A 27,510-nucleotide genomic window follows, 5' to 3' on the forward strand; every position below is an offset into this window, starting at 1 on the left:
TTGTTATGGATAAATTTGATAGAAATAGAATCAAAATAATTCTTCCTCAGATAATTTTAATTATTTTTTCGGACTATTATTATTTATGGATTTTGTGTCGGTCTAAATACATATGGCCAGAGCGCAGTTATTGATAATGACGAAAATTCAAATTAAATCGAGATGTTCAACTCAGGATGCACTGTGGACGACTTAGAGAGGCAGTGGGGCCCAACAAATATGGATCACGATCACAAGGTGGTGGCAAAATTAAGAAATCATCGATTAAAATACAAAAATTAGTAGTTGAAACAATAAAACCTTTGGAATGTAAAATATTGACCTCTTCCGTCCCGTATTATTCCGACAACGTGTTTAGCCCTTTCCTGCAAAATCTTGACCCACTTACCCACGTTATCCTTGCCTGCTTGTCATCTACAATTTTAAAAAAACTCCGACTAAATTCCACAAATTAAAAAAACATGCTCTATGTTTTTTTTCTTCAAAATGTTTTCATTCTTCTTATTTTAATTAAGCAAATAAAAAAATAACGGATGAGAAAGATCAACTACTATAGAAAAGAAAGAGCGAATGAATAGAGGGAAAAATAGTTTCGTTTTTAATTAAATAAAAAATTAGTTAATCCATGAGTAAATTTAGGATCTATTTTTCTTCTTCTAATTTTATACTAAGCAAGCAAATGGGGTACGGTGTGCTTGCAGACTTACCGAGATAATTAATTTGAAATCATTATGCCAGAAAAGTCCACCCTCTGACTACCAAGGCAAATGCTTATCCAACGGCTTAAGCAACCCGAGCCGCTCCACCGCGTGCGCCGTCACGTCACCCGCCCATTGGCGCGTTCTCCTTCGTTTCGTCTGCTTCGGCGTATGTTTCGGAGGGTGTGATGGGTGCACCGGGTCGTTGGTACCCGTCAAGAAAATGTTTTTTCGGACACTCGGTGGGCTCCACTCGAAGAAGCATTCCTGCTTTTTCTTCCTGTTTTGTTTTCCTTTCTTTGCCCCTTCCCTTTATTCTTCATTTTTTTTCCATCTACTTCTCCTCGTCGTGGCCTCGCTCTTGGTTTTCCCTTCCTGGTTCGGAGAATTTCGAGTTCCTTCCCCTGCTCTTATTCTTTTCGGCTTGAGCGCAGAGAGCTTCAGATCGAGAGAAGCAAAGCTTGCCCAAGTGAAGCAGCAAAGGATTCCTTTAAGGCGAACAAGGGCTTCGTGTCGACTCCCTGGATTTCTTCAATCCCGTAAGTCATTCTCTTCTCAATCGTCTTTTCTGTCATCTTCCTTGTGTTTTAATTGGGATAAAGGGGAGAAAGGGTGACTCGATATTCTTTTTTTTTTTTAAATTGAATTTTGATTTTGGGGGTGGACAGTATGTCTGGCACATGAGCTTGGGAATCACGTTTATGACTTCGTGGTGATCCGAGATCGGTTTATTCGTCAAGTTGGTGGATTTCGTCTCTAACTAGCTCCCCGATTTTGTTTTCGCTGACTCTCTTTGCTTCTGTTTTGTTTTTATCTGTAGCTAGCAGATGTTAGATTTTATTGTAGTTTTTGTTTCTCGGATCCGCTCTTTTCGATTAGTGATTTGATACTGAGTTTTTCCGATTATGTCCATCTCTTTTCTGGTGATTATGCTCCCAAATTTTCCTACTTGTCCTAATTATTTCGAGATTGTAATATGGATCTGGGTAAGATTATCATTCATCTCTTCAGATCTGATTGACTTAGTGCTAACCGGAAGGTAGAAGGATGACTGGTGCCTGTCTTCTGTTTATGTCTTGCTCTGGGGCAAATTCTAACATATAATTTTCAACTCAATCTCAGGTTTAAACTAAATTTGGAATTTTGCTCCGGGGTCACAAAGAGTTTTGTAACAGATACTTTCTATTGGTTTTATTGCATTACACCTGTTTTATACAGACTTTGTTATTATTTTTCATTTTCTTCTTGTAGCATATTGATTGGTGAAGAGTTTAGATCTATTATGGTTGGATTCAGATGAATACATTTGCTAATCATGTCTCCTAAAACAAACACTTCCAGGTAGTACAATTAATAATTGTCTCACTGGCCTTTGTTTCTGTGTGGTATGAATTGAGGGAGTTTCTGCTTTCAAATAGTGAATACCAGCCACGGCACTATGAGTCCAGTCAGGGGAAGTATGGTGAAGAATCTTTAATAATGGATGGTTCACTTAGTCGTATGTCAAGTTGTGAGAGCTGTTCATCAAGCTATGGTAAATTCTTCTTATTTTGCTGCTGTTTTTCTTTTTCCCAAAAAAATCAGAGATTGTCATTGAGATGCTTGTTTTACTGGTCTTTTCTCCAGGTGATTTACAAACCACTCTGAATGTGCAGTGCAGGTATATATGATTCACCTCTTTTGGTGTTACGCTGTCTTCTTCAGGAGCATGAAGTTTAGGAAATTTTTTTTGTAAAATGAAGTAATCATATGCTAATTTAAAGAACATGATAAACAAAAACAACTAAACCAAAAATCTAAAGTCGTGCTCATCAAATAAAAATGTTTTGTTTTTATATATGTTGTTGTTACTCAGATATATAAACTAAGAGTATTAAATGAATTACAAGGGTACATAGAATAGTCCCTAACTTCTAGGATGCATGTACTCTAGCCTAATTTACGTTTCATATCACTTGCCTAACAATAAGAATCAATGGTGATTACAGTTGCTAAATTATCCTGATTTCTGAAATGAATATAAAAATTGGGCCTATACTATTTTTAAGGTTTGTTTTACTTGCATGGATAACTAGGAGGGGGAGGGGAGTGGGGGAAGGTCATTTTTTGTTTATTTCTTAACTTTTTTTTTCCACTTGGTTGATTCAGTGATGCTCATGAGCTTTCATCTCACGGGGAGAATGGCTTTAGCACCTTAAAAACTGATAAAAAACAGAGAGATTTTAATGCAAAGCCTTCCCATGATGGAAGCAATGAAGGTGGTTCCGGACATCAAATTTCATCTGGAAATTTTTTATCATCCAGTTCACTGGAGAGTACCGAAGAGGATAACAAACAAAGCAATGACCTTTTGGATGATTCTCAATCCAAAATTTCTAGTCTTGTTTTAAATAATATAGAAAATCACATGGATGGTGATATTCTGGCGTGGCTTCCTGATTTTGAATCAGATCCTTGCATCTGGGTACCTCCTGAACCAGAAAACATGGAGGATGATAAACCCAGCATTGCTGACAATTATGAGGATGATGAGTACAGCGGTTCAGAGTGGAAACAGGCTAGCTCTTTAAGCAGTTTGGATGAGCATCATGGATTCATTCAAACTTCTAGAGAAAAAAGACAAAAGGCAATGTTAGATGCGATGAATGGGCAATTCAAGATTCTTGTTAGTCGTTTTTTGGCATCAGAAGGTGTTACTTTTTCTGTATTGGATGATGATAAAAGTTGGGTAGATATTGTTGCTTCCCTATCATGGAAAGCTGCATTGCTTGTTAAGCCAGATGCTACTGAAGGGCGGGCAATGGATCCCGGGGCATATGTGAAGGTGAAATGCATAGCATCTGGTACTCCACAACAGAGGTAATGTGGAGGTGGAAATTTGGTTTTATGTCTCCTTTGTGATTTTGTCTGTTATTTTGTCACTTGATTTCCAGAAATCCGTTTCTTTATTGTGAAGCTCCTTATTTCAGTGAACTGATCAATGGATTAGTATTTAAGAAGAACGCTGCTCATAAGCACATGCAGACCAAGTTCAGAAATGCTAAACTCCTACTTCTTCAGGGGATCCTTGGCCACTCGGCTGTTGGTTTATCATCATTTAACTCCATGGAGCAGGTTAGATTATTAATATTTTAATTTATCATTTAAATTTTCTGCTCTGAATTTTTATAGCTCGAATCAGGAAAAGGACTATTTGAAGTCCATGACTGAAATGATAGAGGCTTGCCATCCAAATGTGGTCTTGGTGGAGAAAAATATTTCTCGTGACATACAGGAATCTCTGATAGAGAAAGGAATAACTGTGGTGTCTGATATGAAACACCAGCGCTTGACAAGGATTTCTCTCTGTACTGGTTCTCCTATCATTTCTTGTTCTGACTTTCCATCAAACTTGACCCTTCCACAATGCGATTTTTTCCATATTGAAAGGTTTGTGGAAGAATATAATAGTGCTAATGAAGGTGGAAAAAAACCAAGCAAAACCTTAATGTATCTAGAAGGATTCCGGAAACCATTGGGTTATACTGTGAGTATGATTTTTCTTTGATCGTTTTTCTTTTGGTGTTCTTTGGCTATTGCATCTCTTTAATCTTGAAATTGTTGACTGAGAGTCACATAGGCCATAAAATTGTGAACAATCTTGGTATTTGTCTTGAAAATGGTTTATTTATTCTCATTTAATAGCATATTACACTAGTAAACTTGGTTTGCTAATGTTAAAAATAATATATTTCATTATCTAAATTATAAGGACAATAATGCTTCTAGTCGAACTTGACAAGAAACTCCAGCTCAGCTAGACAAGTTTTTTTTAATAAAGAAGCAGGGGTGAATGCCTCTCGTTGCCTACAAAGTTAGTGTTCTACAAAATATACATCAGAAAAGTAAATGAATACTAAAAGAAATGCAAACTAGGAGATACCATGATTTTTCTCCAGAATCGCTACTTCCATGACCTATGCACACTATGCCCACTATATTTTCTTCTCTTTAGTTCAGTATTAGAAGTGGAGAAACCTCTAATAATATGCATAGGAAAATACAATAAGAACATAGCAAAATATGGGCATTGTTTGCATTAAATGGATGATCTCTTTCGCATTCCCTTGAGCTCCTCTTATAGTCTTCATGTCTTATCCTTCCATTCGCTGATCTAGCGATCATCAGTCAACTGCACCTTCAAATCTTATTCGAATCGCGTAGTCAGAACTTTCGTCTTCGGCTTTGTTTGAACTAGTCATTATCAGTAGTCGACTGATTAGTGCTTAGTCAACTTTGCCAATCAACTCCAAGATATTCTGTGTACTTCCAATAGATTTCTGAGTGACTTTGTTAGTCGATTTTAAAATATTTTGTTTGCTCTAAACAAACGTATGTGGACTTAGTCGACTAGACAACTTTTTGTGTTTGACAAAGTTTGAACCATCAGTAGGTTGATCCTTATCCATTATAATACCCTAATCAAACTTGTCATATCCCAAGGGCATATTTGCCCGCCAAACTGTACGGTACCCCTAGTGCCAATATAGGAAATAATTGATATCAAACTAATTAAAGCCAACACAAATACCAATGTTATATAAAATCTATATGATACAAATGGCAATGCGTGTATGTATGTGGCAAAAGATGATTTGCTTGCCTCCAGCGCCCCCGCCAATCCTTCCCTAAGGAAACACGGAGGAAGTAAATCACTGGTGACTACTAGCCATTAGTGCAGTGGCCAAAGCATAGGGGAAGGCATGTTCGGATGCGTCGAGTTTCAACCTCATGACCTAATGCGGCAACATCCCATGCCTTAATCACCGCACTGCCCCAAGGGGATGCCAATGCGTGTATGTATGCATGTACATATGATCATACCAAACAAAACAAGATAATAGATTATTACTAGTCTACCAAAAACTTAAAGAGATGATATAAAAAAACAATCGAATCAAAACAGTAGAAAACAAAATCTAATAACTCGAAGTCGAGCGGGATCGACAAGCACTAATCTCTGAGCAACACTAGGGTAGTTGACATAACTTGCCCTCTATCTGCTAACCTGGAAGTTAAAGAAAAGCAAGGGATAGTGAGTACACAATAGGTATAAGATAGATAGTGCATGATACTATATATAAGGAGATCAAAGAAAGTATTCTTAGGTAATAATACTTATTACAAAAGTAAGAGCAAGAAAATAAAATCATACTAGTCAAACCATAAACAATAACGTAACTATTCACTAGCTTGCTCGACCAAGTATAGCCAATAAATCAGGAGTATATACAGTATATCCAAAAAACCACCTACATCAACTCAGCACATAACAAGCATATAACAAAAACATAGCAAGTCCATCTCGTGTGTAGTCAGAGTATTGCTACTACTATATGGTTTAGTGGGTAGATAGAATGAGGTAGCTATTTAACTTTTCAGCTACTGAGTGCGAGGAAAATACACGCTACTACCATCTGGTCTAGTGGACTGTCAGAGCACATAAATATCACTATATGCTACCCAAAATACATGTTACCACTATCTGGTTTAGTGGGCAGATAGGACATGTAGCTATTTAGCTATGGACTGCAGGCGACAACATGCTACCACAAATGGTCCCGTGGGCAGTCAAGATGTACAAACACACAAACTAATAATGACAAGTAAGCAATAACAATCACATCCAAGAATAAACTCTGCAAACTATACCATAGTCTAATGATATCATACGTATATAAACAATCAAGCATAAAGAACAATGAGACTGTATAAATATCAAATAGACTTAATGTATGGACAAGGAATAGAGTATCAACCCTAGGAATCGATCTAGAGTAGAGTCAGGTAAGCAAATTACTACTGTCTAATCAATATATAATAATAAATAATCATGCACTAAGATCAACGAAACTATAGAGATCAAGGAATAACTATCCATCTCTAATGAAGAATGTCCTAGTCATCTTCAAATCCGAGACTTTACCTCGATCTCGAATCTACAAGTAAAACATTCGACAACTATTTAAGTACTATAATAATCCTAATAACAAACTCAATAAATGATTTATCCCCCATTAATTAAATTGTTAATAACTTAGTTGATCAATTTAAACCACATATAATTCTTAATCACTCCATCAACTAATCATTTCATAAATTTCATTGATCCATTAATTCATTTATCGATTACACATTCAACCTATATTTAATTAACTTCTAGACACTTTCAATCATGTTATTTCTTAAGCAATTGATAAAGATAATTAATCTAATAAATTGGAAATAAATCCATTACACTCAAATTAGTGATAATATGATTCAATCAAGGTTTACCTAATTCTATTTAACTATTTCATCTAATTAATCCTCTAATTAATTAGTTAATCATCTAATTAATTTTGTTAATTAGTTAATCAACCAAATTAAAGCCAATTAATCTGATTAATACACCCAAATCACCCCTAATTAAATAATCGATTTTTATTTAATCATTACTGGCAGCCCTTCTCAGCCGACTGTGGCTCCCCGGTGTGGAGTAGGGGTGGAGGAGTCGGCGCCGACGCTGGCGTCGACCGATGGAGGAAGCGAGGTGACGATAGATCAGCTATGGAAAAACTACGACGGCTGGCACGTGAACCAATAGTGACCTATGGAGATCATCGGTTGCTCGTGGCAGGAGCCCCGAAAGACAGCCATGACTGTTCTTCGACAACGAGGAAGGTGTCAATGGTAGTGGTATCAGGAGCGACGCACGAAGGGAGAGGGAGGGCTACGACAACATTGCTAGGGCTTTGCTAAAGACAGTGGAGGCCTCTCGTCGACGATGGAGGCCATGAGTTGGGGACAACGGTGACGTGTGTTTGTTGCACGATTCTTTACGCCGAGGGAGAGGTAGCGACGGAAGTAATTGAACTTAACGTTTAATAAAATGAAAATCTAAGTATGCTCTAATTAACTCCCAGCTTAAATAGGATTTCTTAACCGACTTTTCTAAGTCCTAATTGATATACCCTAATAAAATATAATTAAAATTCATTTTAAATTCCTAAAAATTCTTATAAATTCTGATAAATTCTTATAAAATTAAATATATTCTTTTATGTTTATTTCTGTATTTATTATGAGCTATTTTAATATTTCATTTTAAATTTCTCTTTAATATTAAATATATTATTATTATTATTATTATTATATCTATTTAAATTTGGTATATTATATTATCTCCCATTAATAAAAATTTGATCTTCAAATTTCCTACTTAAGTTGTTTCACTAAGATATCCTCGTCTAAGGGTAATCACTAGATAATATACTACTATACTAATCTCTTCTAGTATCTTCAACATTTTCTAACAGTTAGGGAGTAAGGATCTCTTATAAAACTACATGATGATCTACTATTAAGGTAGGTAATCACTATTCTGTAGGTTATGAGCCCACCGTGTGAAATATATATATATATATTTCACGAACTTCACGGTATTAACATTAAAGAGACTCAAATTAAATAAAACAACTCTAAATGATAATGCATTACAAACTGGTTTAACTTAAAACCAAAACAATCTGAGTTTGAACATCATAATAGTGAATAAAATCTTCAAAAGAACATAGAGTGCAACTAACTAGTGAGATGAATTCAACCGACTATCAAAACAGATAATTGAAATCCGACTAGAGGATTCAATATCCTAATGCAAGTAGAAAAGTAAACTAATAAAAGAAGCCCTCAGGTGTGCACTGCTAGGTACAAGAAGGCTCATCTGTCAAGTCCCTCCGTCTCCTTATTACCTGCACCATATAGATCTAGTGAGTTTAAAGACACAGTAAGTTCAACCTTTATATAAATAACATCTATTCGCATTTAAGAGAAATATTTGATAAATTATCATGTTAAATATCAACGGAGATTAATCTCTGATTTCAGTTTCATGAACCTCCAAACTACTCTAAATTAACATTCGATTTTTAGCCTTTGTTATCTTTTATTTTACTTTTAAGATTCATAAATTACAAGAATTTATATCATCAAGTGTAGCTCCTTTATACCTTAACCTCTGATCGTTTGGCCAAACTTTTCCTAGTATTAGATTGGTAAAGCTCATCGGACCCTTAAGCTAGATTCCCAAACTCCTCTGTTTTGATGAGATTCACCTGACCCTTCTTAAACTGGATTCCTAAGCCCTTCTGTTTTGGTGAGATTCACCGGACCCTTCCTAAGCCGAATTTCCAAACCTCTTTGTTTTGGTAAAGTTCACCGGACCCTTCATAAGCCGGCCATGAACTAGGGATCCATTGTTAAGTATGTTATGTCCAACATGAGTTCTACATACCTAATGTTTGTGGGTTGTGGTTCTGATACTAACAATTAAGACTTATTAACAAAAAGAAAATCCACATCAAGGTTATATATTGCAAAATTATTTAAGAAAAGAAAGCGGGCTAAAGCAAGACACGTGAAGTTGGCAATTTCATGGTTGAGGCTAGAGAAAAGAATACTAAACTACACATATATTTCTCATCCCACCACAGCAACCAAGAATTAGTATCCGACAACACACTAACATCCATTAATATAGAACACGAAAAGGAAAAGTAAATTCCCTTTTCACGATTTTCCAATGGAGGAGTCACTAGAACCTCCTCAAAACATCGCAATTTGGAATATGTATTCATTAACAAGAAATCTTGCATAAAACATCAAAACTTAAATTCTATGACTCTTATAGTACAGGAAACCAATGTTAGATATCTTGCCAACCATCACAAAATTTCCAGTAATACTAAGAAAAGAAAAAAAAAAAGAAATTCTCTGATCACAGTAAAACATGCATCAATCATTAACCATGCGTAGTTTTAACAACCGAACCAGGGGTGCTCTGGTTATGACGTTGTACCCTTTGACTAAGGTGCCAGGTTCGAGCACCCCCCTGCGCAGGCTCTTATCAATTAAGTGGTACCGTTCACCCAAAAATCCCTTCGGGAGTTTCTGATAAGGGGTCGTTTCGGCGGTGGTGTCGGTCACTATAAAAAGTTTACCCATATAGTTTTTTTTTATCAATTAAGTGGTACTGTTCATCCAAAAATCCCTTCGGGGGTTTCTGATAAGGGGGCCGTTTCGGCGGTGGTGTCGGTCACTATAAAAAGTTTACCCATACAATTTTTAAATAGTCCCCTCGGATGGGTCTAGTGGCTAGCGCATGAGGTGTTGCCACAATGAGGTCTGGGGTTCGAATCTCGGCAAAGCCGAGGTAAATACCTCCCTTATATGCTAGTCATTATTCCAAAGGCTAGTAGCCGCTCGTGATTTACCTCCTCCCTGTTGGCCTTGGACGGGTTGGCGGGGGCGTTGGGGGCGAGCGTATTCGTCTTTTTTTTTTTGCCACAATGTAGTGCGATAAAAGCCTAATAAAAAACCTGATGACCTAATCAAAATATTATACTATGACTCATATGGTGCAGTAAATATCAAAAGCCATAAAAGGGAATTTGCCTTAGTGTTTTACGTATGGGGGATCATCTGCGAGAGGTAGGAAAAGACGACCTTAAGTGTTTCGACGAGGTTCTTTCTCTATCTCTTCCAAAGTCGCTAGGGTTTGGATAGGGGTATGGGGAGGCTGACTGTCACGCCCTAGAGGAGTCTCTACTCGACAAACGGACAACATCTCTTGACAAATGAAATATGTATACAATGTCACAAGGCTACTCACAAGTTATCAACAACCCACATGGTTGGAACATACACAACCACGCAGTTATATACACAACCCACATGGTTGAAACTGAAAGAACATAACCACACAGTTGTATAATAAGCAAACCACATGGCTGTACCAAAAACATAGCGGAAGATGTAGGAAAGCCACATAAACCAAAAAGATATAATGCGTGTCGGCGCGACTTAAACACAATCGAATACCAAAACGATAAAGTAGCCATAAGACTAAACTCTAAATACAATGCTAAACCATAAGGAAAACATGCAAGAAAACAAAAGCGAAGTAAAGACCATCCTCTGATATGGTGTGGGATCGACAGACAAGATACTCTAAGCGACTCCACAATCATCTATCTGCTATACGAGGAAAAGATAATACACAAATGGGGTGGTGAGTGCAGGTCACTCAGCAGATAATAGACAAGATAGTGCATGGTTAATATAAAACATGACGATCAACGCATAATAGTCTCAATAGAGAAATAAGAACATGATCATATCGACATAATCAATGCACTTAGACATAACTGACATAATGAATACTCATAGTCATAACCAACATAAGGAATTCACATAATCATAACTGATATAATAAATGCACATACCCAATCTGCACCCTACATATACAGTATAGTGATCAGTATACTCACTAGGAATCAGCAACAGATCTGCTCGTAACACTTGAGCAATATAACCGACAGTATATACATGTATGAAACATGACAACCATATGCAACAATCATATCTCAAGCATGTGCAACAATCACAAGCAAATGCATATATATCTCCAGAAGATGCATCGCGCATTATATGCAAAATGCATGTGCATGCAACATGATCACCCCACCCATCTCTCAAGGCACGACGACCCCTGTGTAGCCGAGAGGCCGAATAATGACAACTGTACTATCCTCCAGATACCACTATAGAGTGGCCGAAGCGGACAGTTCACTAAGTAATCTAACTACATAGCATCAGGGTCCTGACTGCTCACATCTGTAGTCCGCACTATCCTCCAGATACCACTATACACGAGTGGCCGAGGCGGATAGTGTATAACATTGAGCGACCAAGTGAGCATGACAGGACTAGCTCCACTCCAAACTACCACTCTCCCACAGTGGCCGAATGAACAACTAACATGTCTGATGACTAGCTCATACTATAAGGGAGCAAGTGGTCATTAACATGCATATATATGACTGGCGACTAGCTCATATTATAAGGGAGCAAATGGTCGTCAGCATGCAGTGCAATAATGAACATGATATAAATAATCATGATACCGACACGATCATCATCAATGCAATGCCCCAATCATCATAAAATACCTCCAATACCATAATCTATTAAACACCTATATCTATAGGTATGGGTAGATCCAACGGGTGCCTACTAAATAACAAATACTATAAGTAGCAACACCAAACACTTACACACAATACACGTACGCACTTTACAACGTAGGTATAATCAACATGATTCCTCCAATATCACACCAGACGCATATGATCACCAACATAGGTATTATCGACATGATTCCTCCAATAGTACACATCAGACACGTGTATACACACAACATGCAAATACATAGACAATATGATCACACCTATTACACATACCAATCATGTGTACACTTAATATCATATATATAATCAACATGTTAGGATATCTCCTACAGTACATACTCTACATGTGTATACACAATAGAGTATAGATATTCAAAGCCGAGACTGTATAGACAATAAAGAGATCATTTCTAAGGTCAAGCAGATAAGTATCAAGCAGAATAACAAATGAACAAATTTAAAGTAAAGCAACCTAATCTATTAATAAAAAACAATCATACACTAAGTTTAATGAACTAAAGAGGCCAAAAAAGAAATACCTGCCTTTATCTGTCGATCGTGATAAACCAATCGCACGTTGAGACGCTCGTCTCGAATAAAAGTCTTGCAAATGACATGATGTACAGTTTAGCTAATCATATAAGCAACAACTAGCTAAACCCAAAACCCAAACTAATTAAGGGAAACCCTAATCGAACGATCATTAATTAACTCTATTAATGATCAACTTCAATTAATCTAATCCATTTATCAAATTAGGGTTAACCCTGTTATCAATCCTAATTAATTCATCTTATTGACTAGATCAGATTAGATTACAAATGACCGATTACCTATCCCTTTACCATCACACATTTAACCTTTAACCAATTAGGCATCGATACATAATCATATCTAGAAATCAACTCTATGCTAATCTGATATCCCTTACCCACGTCGACAAATCACCATCAACAAGTAAATAACCAAAACAATACAGAAAGATGGTTTCCATTCTACAAAAACTAATTCCGATTCCTTACCCATCCCCTTCTCCTTAACAAATTAGAATATCCTGCTAATCAACTCTGCAACAACCCCAAAACTGAACAAAAACTCACCTCAATCTCTACACATAACCCTTCCATGAAGATGTCAATTGCTGTTGGAAGTCATGGCTGGTGCTTAGTGAAGTTGCTATCATCCAAACCAAATAACCCAAAGCAATACTAAGTATAGATCGACACTCAGATCGTGCGCTAGGGTTGACAAATTACCTCAAATGTGGCGACAGAGCACACCAACGATCAATAGAGAGGCTTGAGGATGCGAAGATGTGCACAGATCATGGATGACCACTGAGAATGTTGGTTACTGTTGGGTGCTGTAGTCTATGGCCTTGACACCACTCCAAAGAAGAAGATGGTGCGGCGGTGAAAGATAAACTAGGGATCGCAACAACCAAAAGGGTGTCGGAGCTCCTTCCCTCTCTCCCTCTCTCGCGACTGGGAGGTAGGCCAACAACGACTGATTGAGGATGATGTTTGACGGCGGGTCGAAGATGGCGATTGACATGATTGACCAAGGAAGGGAGATGACAGTGTCGATAGGGATCAGGAGAGGGCCACGATAGGGTCAGCGTTGATCGGAGCTAGGCATAGCTCGATGGGGCTTCAACCGGCGGTGGATTGAATGGCATCAACGCGATCGGGATGTCAGCAGCGGAGACACGACAACGGCGACATCCGACGTAGGGTGGCGTGGCGACGGGCCGTGGTGGCCGGCGACAGCACAGAGAGAAAAAGGGAGAGGGTTGACGACGTCTGGGAGTAGATAACGATGAAGATGAAGAGGAGAAGGCTCGCGATCGGAGCAAGGGAAAAAGAAGAAATCGGGAGGAGAGGTTGGGGCTCGCCTTTAATAACTAATTTAACTTAGGGTTAGTCAATCAAACCCTAAGTTTATATTCCAATCAACTCCCAACTAAAATGGGTATTCCAAACAGGTTTTCGCCAAGCCCAATCGATCCATCTCCTTAAAAAGTATTATATGGTCTCCATTTAAATCCCAGAATTTTTTTAAAAATTCCCAAAAATCCAATAAGGTTAATTCTCCAATAATACTTATTATTTAATTTGCAGTATCTTACACCGACGACTTTCAAGGGAAGGGTGAGGGGAGAGGAAAAATAAAACTTGTATTTAAAAGGGTAAACCGGGTCGGGTTGCTAGCAAATCGGGTAGGATTCATTAATCTACTAATACTTTAATTACTTAAACCCTTTAGTATTAAACAACAACATAAATCTTGGTTTGTCTAAGTGAACTGTTTTTTTTTTTTTTTGCAAATGCTGCACCGTGTTTCCACTACTCTTTGATTGCTATCTACCTAATTATTATTACCAAAATTCTACTAGATGTAAATGGTTGTCCCCTTCGATGCCCATCATGCTTGCTCGAAGTAAGTCCTTCGGTGTCTAAATAAAGTTTGGTACAAAGGACTTGTTGGAAACTCTGCCAAGTGATCCAAAGAGTCTCTACGGATCAGTAGGAAATGGGAGAACTTGATTAATTAATCAATGATCACCCAAATTGAATTTTATCGTACTATGTTTCCCCTTTTTCTACTTAGGTACAAAATCTTCCAAAGTAAGCTTGCTAGTCTCTAATGCTCTCGGTGGGTTAAGGGCTTACTACGCTTCCACCACGTCACTCTGATGTTCTGCTTTCCGCAAGTATCGTGCTGTAAAGTCCGCAAGGCCCTTTTGCATACCGTTCCACTAGTAGGAGCATTTTAGGTCTTGATACATATGGGTACTTCTTGGATGAACCGTGAAACATGATGATTTACTTCTAGAAGTTTAACTAGGTTCACCTTGAGAGTACATAGTCTCGAGCTATTAGATGGGGGGTAACATTCAGGTAGTTGACTAAACTCTGCCTTGAAATCCATTACGCCATGGTGGAACAACTTAGGATTTAAGAACTTCTGAAGACGAACTATAAAAAGTAGCTAAAACTATCTCTAAAAAGCCTTTCGAAATCATCGCCATGTGACGCGCTACTCCTCAACCTTTGAAATCATCGCCAAGTGACGCGCTGCTCTTCGAAGGTCATCTTCTGCAATCTTCCATCATATGGTGGCTTGGTCTCGTAAGTGATAAACAGCTAGCTCCACTATCTATGCATCATGTGGGTTATATATCCAAGTGCACCTTTGAGGTTATTTAACCAAGTATGAGCATTCCATAGGTCAGAATCTCCCATAAAATAGAGAACATCGATCTATTAATTTAGCTAATATTGGTATACGCGCCTTGTTCATTACCCAATTGGTAGTGGTAGGGGCGAGTACGATTGTCGATGCTTGCTGAGATAGTGCTCCTTGATCTCCAATAAGTGGTTGACTGCCTCGATCCCTATTTTTTTGAGACTGTACCAGTCGACACTTCAAATGAATTTACATTCTCTATGTTAGGGTCAGGTTCTAGATCGTGTCTACTAGTTGCTTCCATGGTCAACGTTGACCACGATCACAAGTGTGGGCTATCTCACTAAGTGTCATTTCTACTATGACCAAGTGAATAAGTACCTAATAGAAAGGTATAATAACACAATATAACCAACTAAATGAGAGAGTCTAACCAATCATATTTCAATTTTCTATGGAAAAAAACTGTCTAACAATAACCTAAACAAAGTAGTGAACACAAAAGGTAAGATAATCACTAGAGATATACCTTACTTCCTATAGAGATGTCCTTCAGCTCGCCAAACATCCCAAACTCGGAAAACCATAAATCAAAACGAGATGAAAATCTTAAAATACAAAAACCCAACATTCGAACTCGAACCATGCTCTGATATCAATAAAATTGTCATATCCCGAGGGTATACTTGTATGTCAAATCGGACAATATCCCCTAGTGAAAATATATGAAATAATCGATATCAAACAATTAAAGTTAACACAAATTCCAATGCAATATACAATCGATAAGATACAAACGTCAATGCGTGTATGTATGCATGTATATGTGATCATACCAAATGAAACTAGATAATAGATTATTAATAGTCTACCAAAAACTCAAAGAGAATTAAAAAAAAACATGAATCAAAACAGTGGAAAACAAAATCTAATAACTCGAAGTCGAGCGGGACCCGCAAACAATGATCTCTGAGCAACACTAAGGTAGTCGACACAACTTGCCCTCTATCTGCTAACTTGGAAGTCAAAGAAAAGTAAGGGGCAGTGAGTACAAAATACTCAGCATAAGATAAATAGTGGGTGATACTACATATAAGGAGTTAAAGAAAGTTGACTCAGTTAATAATACTTACTACAAAAATAAGAGCAAAAACATAAAATCATCTACTAGTCAAACCATAAATAATAATGTAACTGTTCACTAACCTGCTCCACTAGGTACAGCCAATAAATCAGGAGTACATATAGTATATCTAAAAAACCACATGCATAAACTCCGCACATAACAGCAAGTTCTGATTGTGCGCAACAACATGCTATAACAAATGGGTCTCATGGACAGTCAGGGTATCCACTATTTGTGGGGGACAATATACTCTACTGCTATTTAGTCTAGCGGGCAGATAGGATGAGGTAGCTATCTAGCTCCTCAGCTACTGATTGCGGGGGACAATACACGCAACCATCATCTGGTTCAGTGGGTAGTCAGAGCACATAAATGTCACTATATGCGGGCGACAATACACGTTACCACTACTTGATCTAGTGGACACAGGACATGTAGCTATCTAGCTATGGACTGGGCGACAATATGCTACCATGGATGGTTCCGTGAGCAGTCAAGATATACAAGCATACAAACTAATAATGACAAGTAAGCAATAACATTTACATCCAAAAATAAACCCTGCAAACTACACCATAGTTTAATGATTTCGTATGTATATAACCAATCAAGCATGAAGAACCATGAGATTGCATAGATATCAAATAGACTCAATGTTTGGACAAGGAATAAAGTAACAACCTCTAGAACCGATTTAGAGTAGAGTTAGGGTAAGTAAATAACTGTTGTCTAATCAATATATAACAATAAATAATCATGCATTTAGATCAACGAAACTATAGAGAACTATCCACCTCAAATGTAGAATGTCCTAGTCATCTTCAAATCCGAGACTTTGCCTCGAGCTCGAATCTACAAGTAAAACATTCGACCATTATTTAAGTACTATAATAATACTAATAACAAATTCAATAAATGATTTATTCCACCCGTTAATCGAACTGTTAATAACTTAATTGATCAATTTAAATGACGTATAATTCTTAATTACTCAATCAACTAATCATTTCATAAATTTCATTAATCAATCAACTAATCAATCCATTACATTTATCGATTACACATTCAACCTATATTTAATTAACTTCTAAACACTTCCAATCATGTTATTTCTTAAGCAATTGATAAAGATAATTAATCTAATTAATCGAAAATAAATCCATTACACTCAAATTAGTGATAATCTAATTCAATCAAGGTTTACCTAATTATATTTAACTATTTCATCTAATTAATCCTCTAATTAATTAGTTAATCATCTAATTAATTTTGTTAATCATCAATTAATCAGTCAATCATTTTAATCAACCAAATTAAATCCAATTAATCTAATTAGCTGATTAATACACCCAAATCACCCCTAATTAAATAATCGATTTTTATTTAATCGTTACATGCAACTCTTCTCAGTCGATTGTGGGTCGATAGCTGTCGATTGGAGTAGAGGGCGGAGGAGTCAACGCTGGTGTCGACCGACGGAGGAGGCTGGGTGACGACAGATCGACTGTGGAAAAACTGTAGTGGCTAACATGCAACCGTGCTCGATAATGTCCCGTGGTTGTTGTCGGTTGCTCACGGCGGGAGCTCCGAAAGACAATCGCGACTGTTTTTTGACAGCAAGAAAGGTGTCCGCGGTAGTGGAGTCAGGCATGACGACGAGCAGAAAAAGAAGACGGGAGAGGGAGGGCTACATAGTGGAGGCCTCCCATCGGCGGCGATGGAGGTCACGAGTTGGGGATAGCGGCTGTGTTCGCCACTCGATTGCGGACACCAAGGGAGAGGTAGCGACGAAAGTAATTGAACTTGACGTTTAATAAAATGAAAACCTAAGTATGCTCTAATTAACTCTCAGCTTAAATAAGATTTCTTAAGAGACTTTTCCAAATCTTAATTGATATACTCCAATTAAATATAATTAAAATTCATTTTAAATTCCTAAAAATTCTAATAAATATCGATAAATTCCTATAAAATCAAATATATTCTTTTATGTTTATTTCTTTATTTAATATGAGTTATGAGTTATTTTAATATTTCATTTTAAATTTCTCTTTAATATATATATATATATATATATGGTATATTACAAAATCAAACTTAAGGTATTAAACTAGTAGTTGTCTGATACTTATTAATCGATTGGACCTTAACTTCGATCATATCTAAGGTCTAAATTTGTTGTCTACCTTAAACCTTATATACAAGGCACTCTACTCACATTTCTCATAGAGTTTCTCCAAGTCTTGATGTCTTCTACCATTAACTTGCCTATCTCATATGCTTTGAGCCCTCAGTTTCTCCTTAGCCATCTTTTGATTCATTGCTTATATAGATTTCCTCCTCGACTTGTATATTCCACGTCTTATAGTCTCTCGGATGCACCGTTCTTCCTTGATGTCATGGACCTCAAGCCATTGAGTCATCCCAACCCTTGCCAACGCCAAGCCAACTTCTATACATGGTAGGCCTTGCACAACTTAGTACTTAAGTTAAATAGCCACAAATCTAACTTAAACCCTTTGTCATTTTCATTTTCATCAAGACCCTTTGTTGCTTAAATGTAGAGGAGGACTAGAATTCTAATAAAATTCCCTTTTGATGATTGACAATCCGTTTAAGTTAGTTAAAATCATAGTCAAAATTATAAATTAAGGAAAGTTTCAAGCTTCTCCTTCACTTAAGCTCCCTTTAGAACTAGGAATTTTTGAAAAATTTACAAAAATTGTTAACTTAACCCTTAATTTCTCCCACTTTTCCACTCATCAAAGACCCACAAATTCAAACGGTCTATTTGACTTGGTTAATGTGCTAGTCGATTGAAGACACAATAGTCGATTGAGGTACATTAGCTGACTAATATTCTTGCTTTAGTCTATTGCCACCTAAATTGTGCCAATCTTTAAAAAATTAATGAAAAATTCTAAAAAATTTTAAAAAATTTAAAATTTTGTAGGCAAATATAATTTATGTATTACTATGAGAGAAAAATGAATTTTCATAAAAAATGAGTGCTACAAGCTATTTTTGGTGTAAGTCAAACTTATCAACATATATTAAATCAAGTGTATAACTCATGATTTTCTAACAATATAACAATTCGAAATTCTAAACCTATTTTTCAGAATTTTAAGGGTACTTGCTATGTCAACCATATGATTGTTATTATTATTATTATTATTATTATTATTTATTCTAATACGGTTGACCCTAAGGTCAATTAATAGTTAAAATAAAGATTTTAGTACCTAAAACAAGTTAGGTCCAACTTGATTCACTAAAAAATATTTAGGTATTCATGTCTTAGCTATTGTTCCAATTTTGCCTACTCTTCTAGATAACAAGCTAAAACAAGTTTTTTTATAACCCTTATACCCTAAGCCGTTTTTGCTTAAGTTTGCCCTTTGACTACTAACTAACAAGTTCAAAGATTGTGATATAATAGTAAACTTGTCTAAGGCTAATTTTAATGAATCAATTTGTTTTCTAGCACTAGTTCTTGAATCCTAATGTCCTGCAATTTATCACATGCTATACTATTAATCTAAGCTTTTCTTCTAACATGACATTTTTCATTTTCAATAATTAATTTTCTTTTTAGACATATCTAATGGTCTATTTAATGAATTAACGAAATAAATTAACTTAGATTCATAAGAGGAGGAATTTACCTCACTTATTGTGTTGTGATTTGAATTCTCCTTTTCTCCTTGGATGAAGATATGCCATTATCAATATTAGAAGGATTCGATTGTTTGGTTTGATGTCCTCTGATGAGCTGGTCTCATCCCAAACAGCCGGTAGGTTTCTTTTAGGAGGTTCCCTCTTTTTCTTTTCTTAGTTTTGGGTATTTCTTCTTTACATGCCCTTGTTGTAGTTATAGCATTGCTTAGTTTGTCTTCTATCCTCCTTGTACTTTACATACTCTTTCACATCTTCCTCATTCAATTTAAACCGCTTTTTAAATTTACTTTTTGCCTTAGTTGCCAAACACACCTCGCCATTGTTGTTCGCTTCCGTGGTGAGCTCCTCGGATTTGGAAGGTGATGATCGCCCCTTTCTTTCCTTTTCCCTTCTGACCAAGCTTAGATTGTAGTGTTCATTTGTTTGTCCCTTTCCTGCATCTAGATCCCTAGAGACATGCAACTCTAATTCTGAAAATAATGAATCTAAACTACTTGCATTGAGATCCCAGGCAAGCAATGAGGTAGTTGTTGACCACCGAACTCCAATATCGCATTTTTGGTAGAGCTTTCAATGCAATTTAGATGAGGTTATGTTTGGCCATAATTCCTCACATTTATTAGTTCTTGAATTAATTGATTATACCTTGAGTGCATATCCGTGATTTGCTCCCCTTTTAACATTCTAAATGAATTGAGCTTTGATTGCATCAGATCTCTTTGTGCAAACTTAGTTTTTGTTGACCCTTCATGCATTTTGATTAGTCTCTCCCATAATTCATTGGCTATGGTGTATTTCTCTAATTTTCTCATTTTCTATTTAGGAAAAGCTTGCTCCTGTGCCATATTTGCTTTAGTGTCATCTACCACCTTTTCTGTTGGCTTCTTTGTTAACCTAGAATGGGGCAACCTGCTATTATGGTCATCAACAGAAAATTCATACCCTTCTTTGATTGTGATTACCATGACGATCTCCAATTTGAAGAAGTGCCCCATCTTATACTTTAATGAGTTGAAGCTCCTCTCTAGCTTCAGAATTTGAAATCGATCTCCGGCCATGTGCTTTATCGGTTGATACTCCTTCGACAACAAATCACTTGTTGGAATCGGTGTCGGTGTGCTAGAGAGGAGTGAACAACACTCGTTGACTAAAGTTCAATATTCTACAAATTATGCACAACAGAAAGTAAATGAACATTAAAAGGAGACACCAAATTTTTTACATGGTTCACAATTCCCTAGAATTGATACGTCTACAGCCTATATACACACGATGTCCACTATACTCTCTTCTTGAATTGAGCGTTGGAAGTGGAGAAACCTCTTACAATAATCAACAAAATGCAAAGGAAAAATAAAATAAGAATATAAAAGCAATCAAGGCTTGGGATGAAGTTTATGGGCATTGGTTTCCATGAAATGGATGATCTCTCTTGCAGTTCCTTGAGCTCCTTTTATAGCCTTCATGTTGAATTTTTCCATTTGTTGATCTGACCATCAATTGACAACTCTTTCAAATCTTATCAGATGGCACTTCCATCTTCGGCTTCATTTGAATTAGTCGCTATAGCATTAGTCAATTGGACTTACCGGTTGTCAATTGATCTGCTCAGTCAACTTCGCCAGTTGACTCCAGAACATTTGTGCACTTCACTTTGCTACTCAACCCCAAAATATTCTGTTTGCTTCAAAAGAACCTTAGTCGACTAACTTTCTGTCCATTTGACAAGGTTTGAACCATGATTGATCGAACCAGAATATCCCAATAGACCAAACTTTAAATGGACTTCAACTTCGACCACATTTAAGGCTAAGTCCACTTAAGTATGTTGTTTACCCTCGACCCTTGTATATATGTTATTTTACTCATATCTCTAGTGGAGTTTCTCTAAGCCTTGAGGTCTTCTACCGTCAAACTGCATCCCTCAAATGCTTTGAGACCTCGTCTCCTCCTTAGCCATCCTTCGCACCTTTGATTGGTATATCTCCTCCTTGACTTGCCATGCTCTGATGTTTCTTGTCCTGCACTTCTCGAATGTGCCATCCTTCTATGATCTCATAGATCTCGAGACATCGAGCCATCACAACTCTTGGCCAGACCATATATTTGGTAAACCTTGCACAACTTACTTAGTACACAAGTTAGGGTGCCACAAATCTAACTTAAACCTTTGCCAATCTCATGAAAATCTTTTGCTGCTCAAACACAGTGGGGGATGAGAGTGCCAACCAAACTTGGTTTGGTTTTTGTCCATTTGCACCTCTTAGCGCACACAGAGACTAGACTGTTTCTGATTTTTAGACTTGGAGTAGCAATTTTTCTCTTATCTATTGTAACCATCACTTGAAGAGATGTTTGATCTGTGCTGCCTTGGTTCTGGGAGTATTTTCACTAGCATGGTTTTTATTCCCAAAGTGTTATATCAGTTTATGCTTCTGACTATTTGCAGTTCCCTTCTGATTTTGTGATGCCAAAGTGCATCAAGCTGTAAGTAGGCGTTGTTTGTCCATTTAAACTCTATAATTCACTTCTGTTAGTAAGATACGAGGATGTACCACGCTACCTAGTGATAGTGTCAATGAGCGATTGGTAGAATTTTTGTTTGTGCCATTCAAATGACAGCAGTTTGTGAAATTAATACTGCTGCATCAAATTATTTGTATAGTCCTATGTTACATAAGGATTATCTTTTGTTGTAAGTTACTGCTAGAAGTAACAATGACATCAAGCAATACAACAAAGATTTTATTCCATTTAAACTAGCAAATCTGTTTTACATGTATCCTTGTTTTAACGTGTGAAACTCATTCTTGTCCCATTTCAAATTAATTAAAATAGTTTAAAAATGTAGGTACACTAGTAAATATCTTTGGAATTCTTGCAAGACCATGATTGGATTCAGAAACTTTGCTTGTCTAAGTACTTTTTGTGTTGGATTTTTGCAGATATTGCTGAAGGGTGCTGAGAGTGATGATCTGAAAAAGATTAAGCGTGTCGTTCAGTACACAGTTTTTGCAGCATACCATTTGATCCTTGAGACTTTGTTTTTTGCAGATCAAAGAGTGTTTTTCACTGATAATAATGCTGCAAGAAGAGAAAGTGGAAATTTCAATAATGAACCATTTCACTTTATTAGATCTGATGCTACAGGGTACTTGGATAACCATGAAGGTTGTTTGTCTCTCATAGCTTCAGAGCAATCAGTAGATGTTCCAATATGCAGTGGCTCATTTGGTAGTTTTACAGATGTGGTGACATCATCAGATTCTCATTTAGGATATACAATTTCTGAAAATTCTGGTATTGTTGACACAAATGTGTTAGACTCCTTCCAATCTAGAAATTTGCTATCTCTTTTCTCTCCTAGCCGTGAAGACAATTCTACTACACCTAATTCTGAATCTGGTTCAGTAGAATTTGTCATTCAAAATACAGTATCTGATGGCAAAAGAACTGACCATGATGTCTCAGAGAACTCTGAAATTAAAGAAGAGAAGCTAGGTGATGGAGCCTTGGATTATAAGGACAATGGGATTATTGGGGATTCTATTGTGGTTAATAATGATGCCCACATTTCTAAACAACAGAATGATGATATTGAGAGTGTGCTGGATTCACAGAGTATTTTGGTTTTACTTTCAAAACAGTGTACAACGAAAGCAACCATCTGTGATCAGAGTCATCTTTCCCGTATTAAATATTATGGGTACTTCGACATTTCACTTGGACGATTTCTGAAAGATTTGTTGCTTGATAAGGTTTGTTTCCTTTTTTTTTATTTCTTTGCTGACAATAGTTTGGTTTATTTTATGTCAATGGAGTTTGTATGAATGGACACTTTATGCAACTTTTGCAGAATAGTTGCACTTCTTGTGGTGAACCACCAGAGGCACATGTTTTCTGTTACACACACCAGAATGGGAATTTAAGTGTATATGTCAAGAAAATTTCTCCTGATTCTCATTTGCCAGGTGAATCTGAAGGAAAAATTTGGATGTGGACTCGTTGTTTGAGATGTAAGAATGGAAGTGAGATATCCACAAGGAGAGTCCCCTTATCTAATTCAGCGCATAGTCTTTCATTTGGGAAGTTCTTAGAGCTCAGCTTTTCAGGTCATTCTGCTGCTAGTAGGTTATCTGAATGTGGGCATTCATTGCACAGGGATTTCCTTCGGTTTTTTGGGTAAGTTCATCTTCTTTATTTGGTGTGAATAAACTTATAGTTTCTTTTTCTTGGATGTGAAACCTTAGCATACTTCGATGAAATGCAGATTAGGCTCAAAGGTTGCGATGTTTGTTTATTCATCAGTTAAGATATATGCTGCCTGTAAGCCGCCACCTGTTTTGGAGTTCCATGATCCAAAAGGTCAAGAGTGGTTTAAGAAAGAAATGGAAGATGTATGTACTTTTTTAACTTAATAGTAAAACATTTCGTTAATATTTTTGTTATTGATTGTATATTATCTAACTAATGAAATTTTACATCTAATACCATTTAAAAGCTTATTTTTCCTCATTAACCTACATAATGATTTTTTGCAAGGTTCTTTTTCGAGGGCACAAATTTTTCTCTGAAGTCTCGGACTTGTTGCAGAACTTGAAGTCTAGATATATTGATCCTCATGCTAGACAATGTGCTAAGATCTCAGGTTCACTCAAGGAGTATGCTGAAGTTGAAGAGATGCTGATAAAGGAAAAAACTGAATTTGAGGTTATATTAACGCTCTGTTGCTTTCTTAGTATGATATTTTAACCCTTGTTTAACAGAATACAAATTTCATTGAATTGACAACTATCCAGGCTTTTTTGCTGAAGGCAATAGATAACAATGGTCAAGTGGACATATCTACTTATGAGGTTCTTGATTTAAAGTGGCTTAACCAGGAGCTCCTTCTTGAGTTATACATTTGGGACAGCCGTTTAAATTGCCTTTTCCAGGATATGAAATGTCAAAAGGAAAGTGTGGTTGTAGTTGATGAAGTTTCAAGAGCGCCTAGTCATGAAGATGAAACAACCTATTGTGCTGACAACACACAAATTGATGTTGATGTTCAGTCAACCAAAATTTGTGTTGAGACAATTGATAGCTCCAATACGCTTCTTGATATTGGTTTGGCTGATTTGGAACAACCAGCTGGAATGCTTTCTGTTAAATCATGGAATGATGAGTTGGTTACATCTGTCCTTGAACTAGAGCAAAGATCAGGTTATTTGCCTTCTGCTCCCAGAGAAAATAATAAGACTCAGGAAGTTTGCGCATCTATTTCCAGTGACATACAAAATCATTCTGTACAAACTGTAGAGGATCCTTTTGTTGATAGAACAACTGATGAGCTGAAACATGACGAGGCAGTTACTAAATCTTCTGTGAATGATAATTCAAGTGTTTATGCAAAATCAGAAGGTCCAGAAGATTTGATATGGGCTCCATTTTCTGATTTAAAGAGGGAATACAGAAATGACCTCAATGATGGTTCATTTAGAAAGTTCAAATTTATGAATACATATATTCCATCCCATCTTTCTCCATTGCACCGACCTAGTGAAACAGACTCATTGTATTTTCCAGTGGGCCCTGGTGGGAATGTCTTGTCTGTTTCCCAGGATGAGATATCAAGTATAATTGCCTGTGCACTTTCCGCATCTGAAGATCATCCTACCTTGCCAGAGAATGAACCAATGGAACTGCATAAATCTTATAGCTTAACATCTGAAAGTTCTGGTATCTCTACATATTGGTCTTCTATGGGATTATCAGAGACAGAAGGAATAAATATGTCACACAGTATCTCCTCACTCTCATTAGATGAGTCATTCACCTCCATTTCTGATGGTTCAATATCTGTTGATCATATGCCAGCTTCAGATAATCTCCATCCTCAGGTGTCTGTGGGGATGGATAAGGTTTCTGGGAGAAGCATTTTCTCTGTAGCTTGCATATATGCAAAGCAATTTTACACTCTCAGAAAGAAATGCTGTCCTTCTGAACTTGCCTACATATCCTCCTTAAGCCGTTGCAAGAAATGGGATGCTCAAGGAGGGAAAAGCAAAGCTTTTTTTGCAAAGACACTGGATGACAGGCTTATAATTAAGCAAATAAAAAAGGCAGAATTAGATTCCTTTTTAAAATTTGGCCCTGATTATTTTAAGCATGTTTTTCATTCTTTAGATTTGGGAAGCCAAACATGTCTTGCAAAAGTCTTGGGAGTGTATCAGGTATGTGTAAGTGAACACCTTGTCTTTTGTTTACCTGATTGCAGACTTTAAGTGACGTGTCTATCTAATTATTGTTTCTATGATATTAAGGTTCGGCAAACCAAAAATGGGAAAGAAATAAAAACTGATCTCATGGTGATGGAAAATCTTTTGTTTGGACATAAAGTTTCACGAACATATGATCTGAAAGGTGCTAGCTTTGCTCGATACGTTGCTGATGCAAAGTATAGCAAAACAGTTCTTTTGGATCAAAATTTTGTGGAGGACATGTGCAAATCACCTATATATCTTGGCGGGAAAACTAAACATCTTCTTCAGCGGGCCATTTGGAATGATACTTCATTTCTCACTGTGAGTTTGCAGTCAACGGTTAGTAACTCAAATTTTCTTGAATCTCATAGATACTAAAGTTTATATTATTAAATTTTCAGTCTATCAATGTCATGGACTACTCTCTACTTGTTGGAGTGGATGATGAGCGAGGAGAGCTTGTTTTTGGCATTATAGATTATTTGCGGCAGTATACATGGGACAAGCAGTTGGAGACGTGGGTGAAAGCTTCAATGGTCGTTCCTAAGAATGAACTACCAACCATTATTTCACCTAAAGAGTACAAGAAGAGGTTTAGAAAGTTTATGGCCAAATACTTCTTAGCGGTTCCTCATAGTTGGAACTGTGAACACTGCTCACCGACGTGCATATTTTGTGTTGATGGCAAAAAAAGTTATGCCAAAGTTCATAACACGGAGTTGGCAGAACAGTAATAATCCGTCCAGGCCAAATTTAAAGTTGATACTTCCTCAGCAGAAAATTCAATTTCTTATTCTTTTCTGTACTTGCTTCATTTGTATATAGTTATTGCTTCATCCTCCTGATATTTGCGATTTTTTAAGCAAATTTGTAGGTTAAGCTAGTTCCACTCTATTTGTACCTATGGGTTTGTCTAAAATTGTACACCGATTTTAAACCAACTCAAAGTATGTTCTTTCTTGTCAATGTTTATCATATACATGTGAGATCGAATAAAAACCTTGCATTTTTGGACTGGATGAATATAGTCTCCATTTTACGTCATGAGCAATCTATTTTTCACACAACTGGTGCTACGTCATGAGCCACCTTAAGGAGAGGGGGTGCGGCCGTCCCCTCTCACATTTTATTATATATATATATATATATATACCATTTAATGTCGAAAACTGTATTTGAAAAGTTCATGACCTAAATTATCCATTGGTACCACTTCTACAAGGAAATATCACGATTTGGAATGTTAAGTATTGAATTTTAAAAATAAAATATATAATAATAAATGAATGAACTAAATCGTAGGGCACAAAGTAAGAAAGTTAAATTAAATTGAATCGAGTTTGAACTAAATTCAACGGATAGATATGGAGATAAGTATTATGTTGGTTTAAATTGGAATTGATTTAAAGTTGAGTTATGATCGAATCAAATTTAATGTTTAAACGAGTTCAAATGATTTAAAAAAAATTAGGATATTTTTGGCGAAACTTTTCATTTTTTTTCTCTCTTTCTTCTCCCTATGC

General features: G+C 36.6%; 1 protein-coding gene across 4 annotated transcripts; it reads left to right on the forward strand.

The window, feature by feature from the left end:
• The first annotated feature begins 991 nt into the window (after positions 1-991).
• On the forward strand, positions 992-26,962 carry LOC122027085 (1-phosphatidylinositol-3-phosphate 5-kinase FAB1A-like). Of its 4 annotated transcripts, none has more exons than XM_042585927.1 (15): positions 992-1,237; positions 1,821-1,866; positions 1,950-2,039; positions 2,117-2,232; positions 2,325-2,358; positions 2,847-3,557; positions 3,668-3,812; positions 3,880-4,224; positions 22,688-23,500; positions 23,599-23,924; positions 24,013-24,139; positions 24,285-24,452; positions 24,542-25,957; positions 26,048-26,308; positions 26,389-26,962. In XM_042585927.1, exons 3-15 carry the CDS (start codon positions 2,014-2,016, stop codon positions 26,719-26,721), a joined length of 4,821 nt encoding a protein of 1,606 aa, XP_042441861.1. In that variant the 5' UTR covers positions 992-1,237; positions 1,821-1,866; positions 1,950-2,013; the 3' UTR covers positions 26,722-26,962. The 4 variants fall into 4 exon arrangements, with proteins under 4 accessions (XP_042441861.1, XP_042441860.1, XP_042441859.1 ...); XM_042585926.1 differs by having other exon boundaries at positions 1,821-1,861; XM_042585925.1 differs by lacking the exon at positions 1,821-1,866.
• Positions 26,963-27,510: the final 548 nt, after the last annotated feature.

Source organism: Zingiber officinale, chromosome 10A, assembly GCF_018446385.1.
Source record: "Zingiber officinale cultivar Zhangliang chromosome 10A, Zo_v1.1, whole genome shotgun sequence".
Taxonomy (NCBI): Eukaryota; Viridiplantae; Streptophyta; class Magnoliopsida; order Zingiberales; family Zingiberaceae; genus Zingiber; species Zingiber officinale.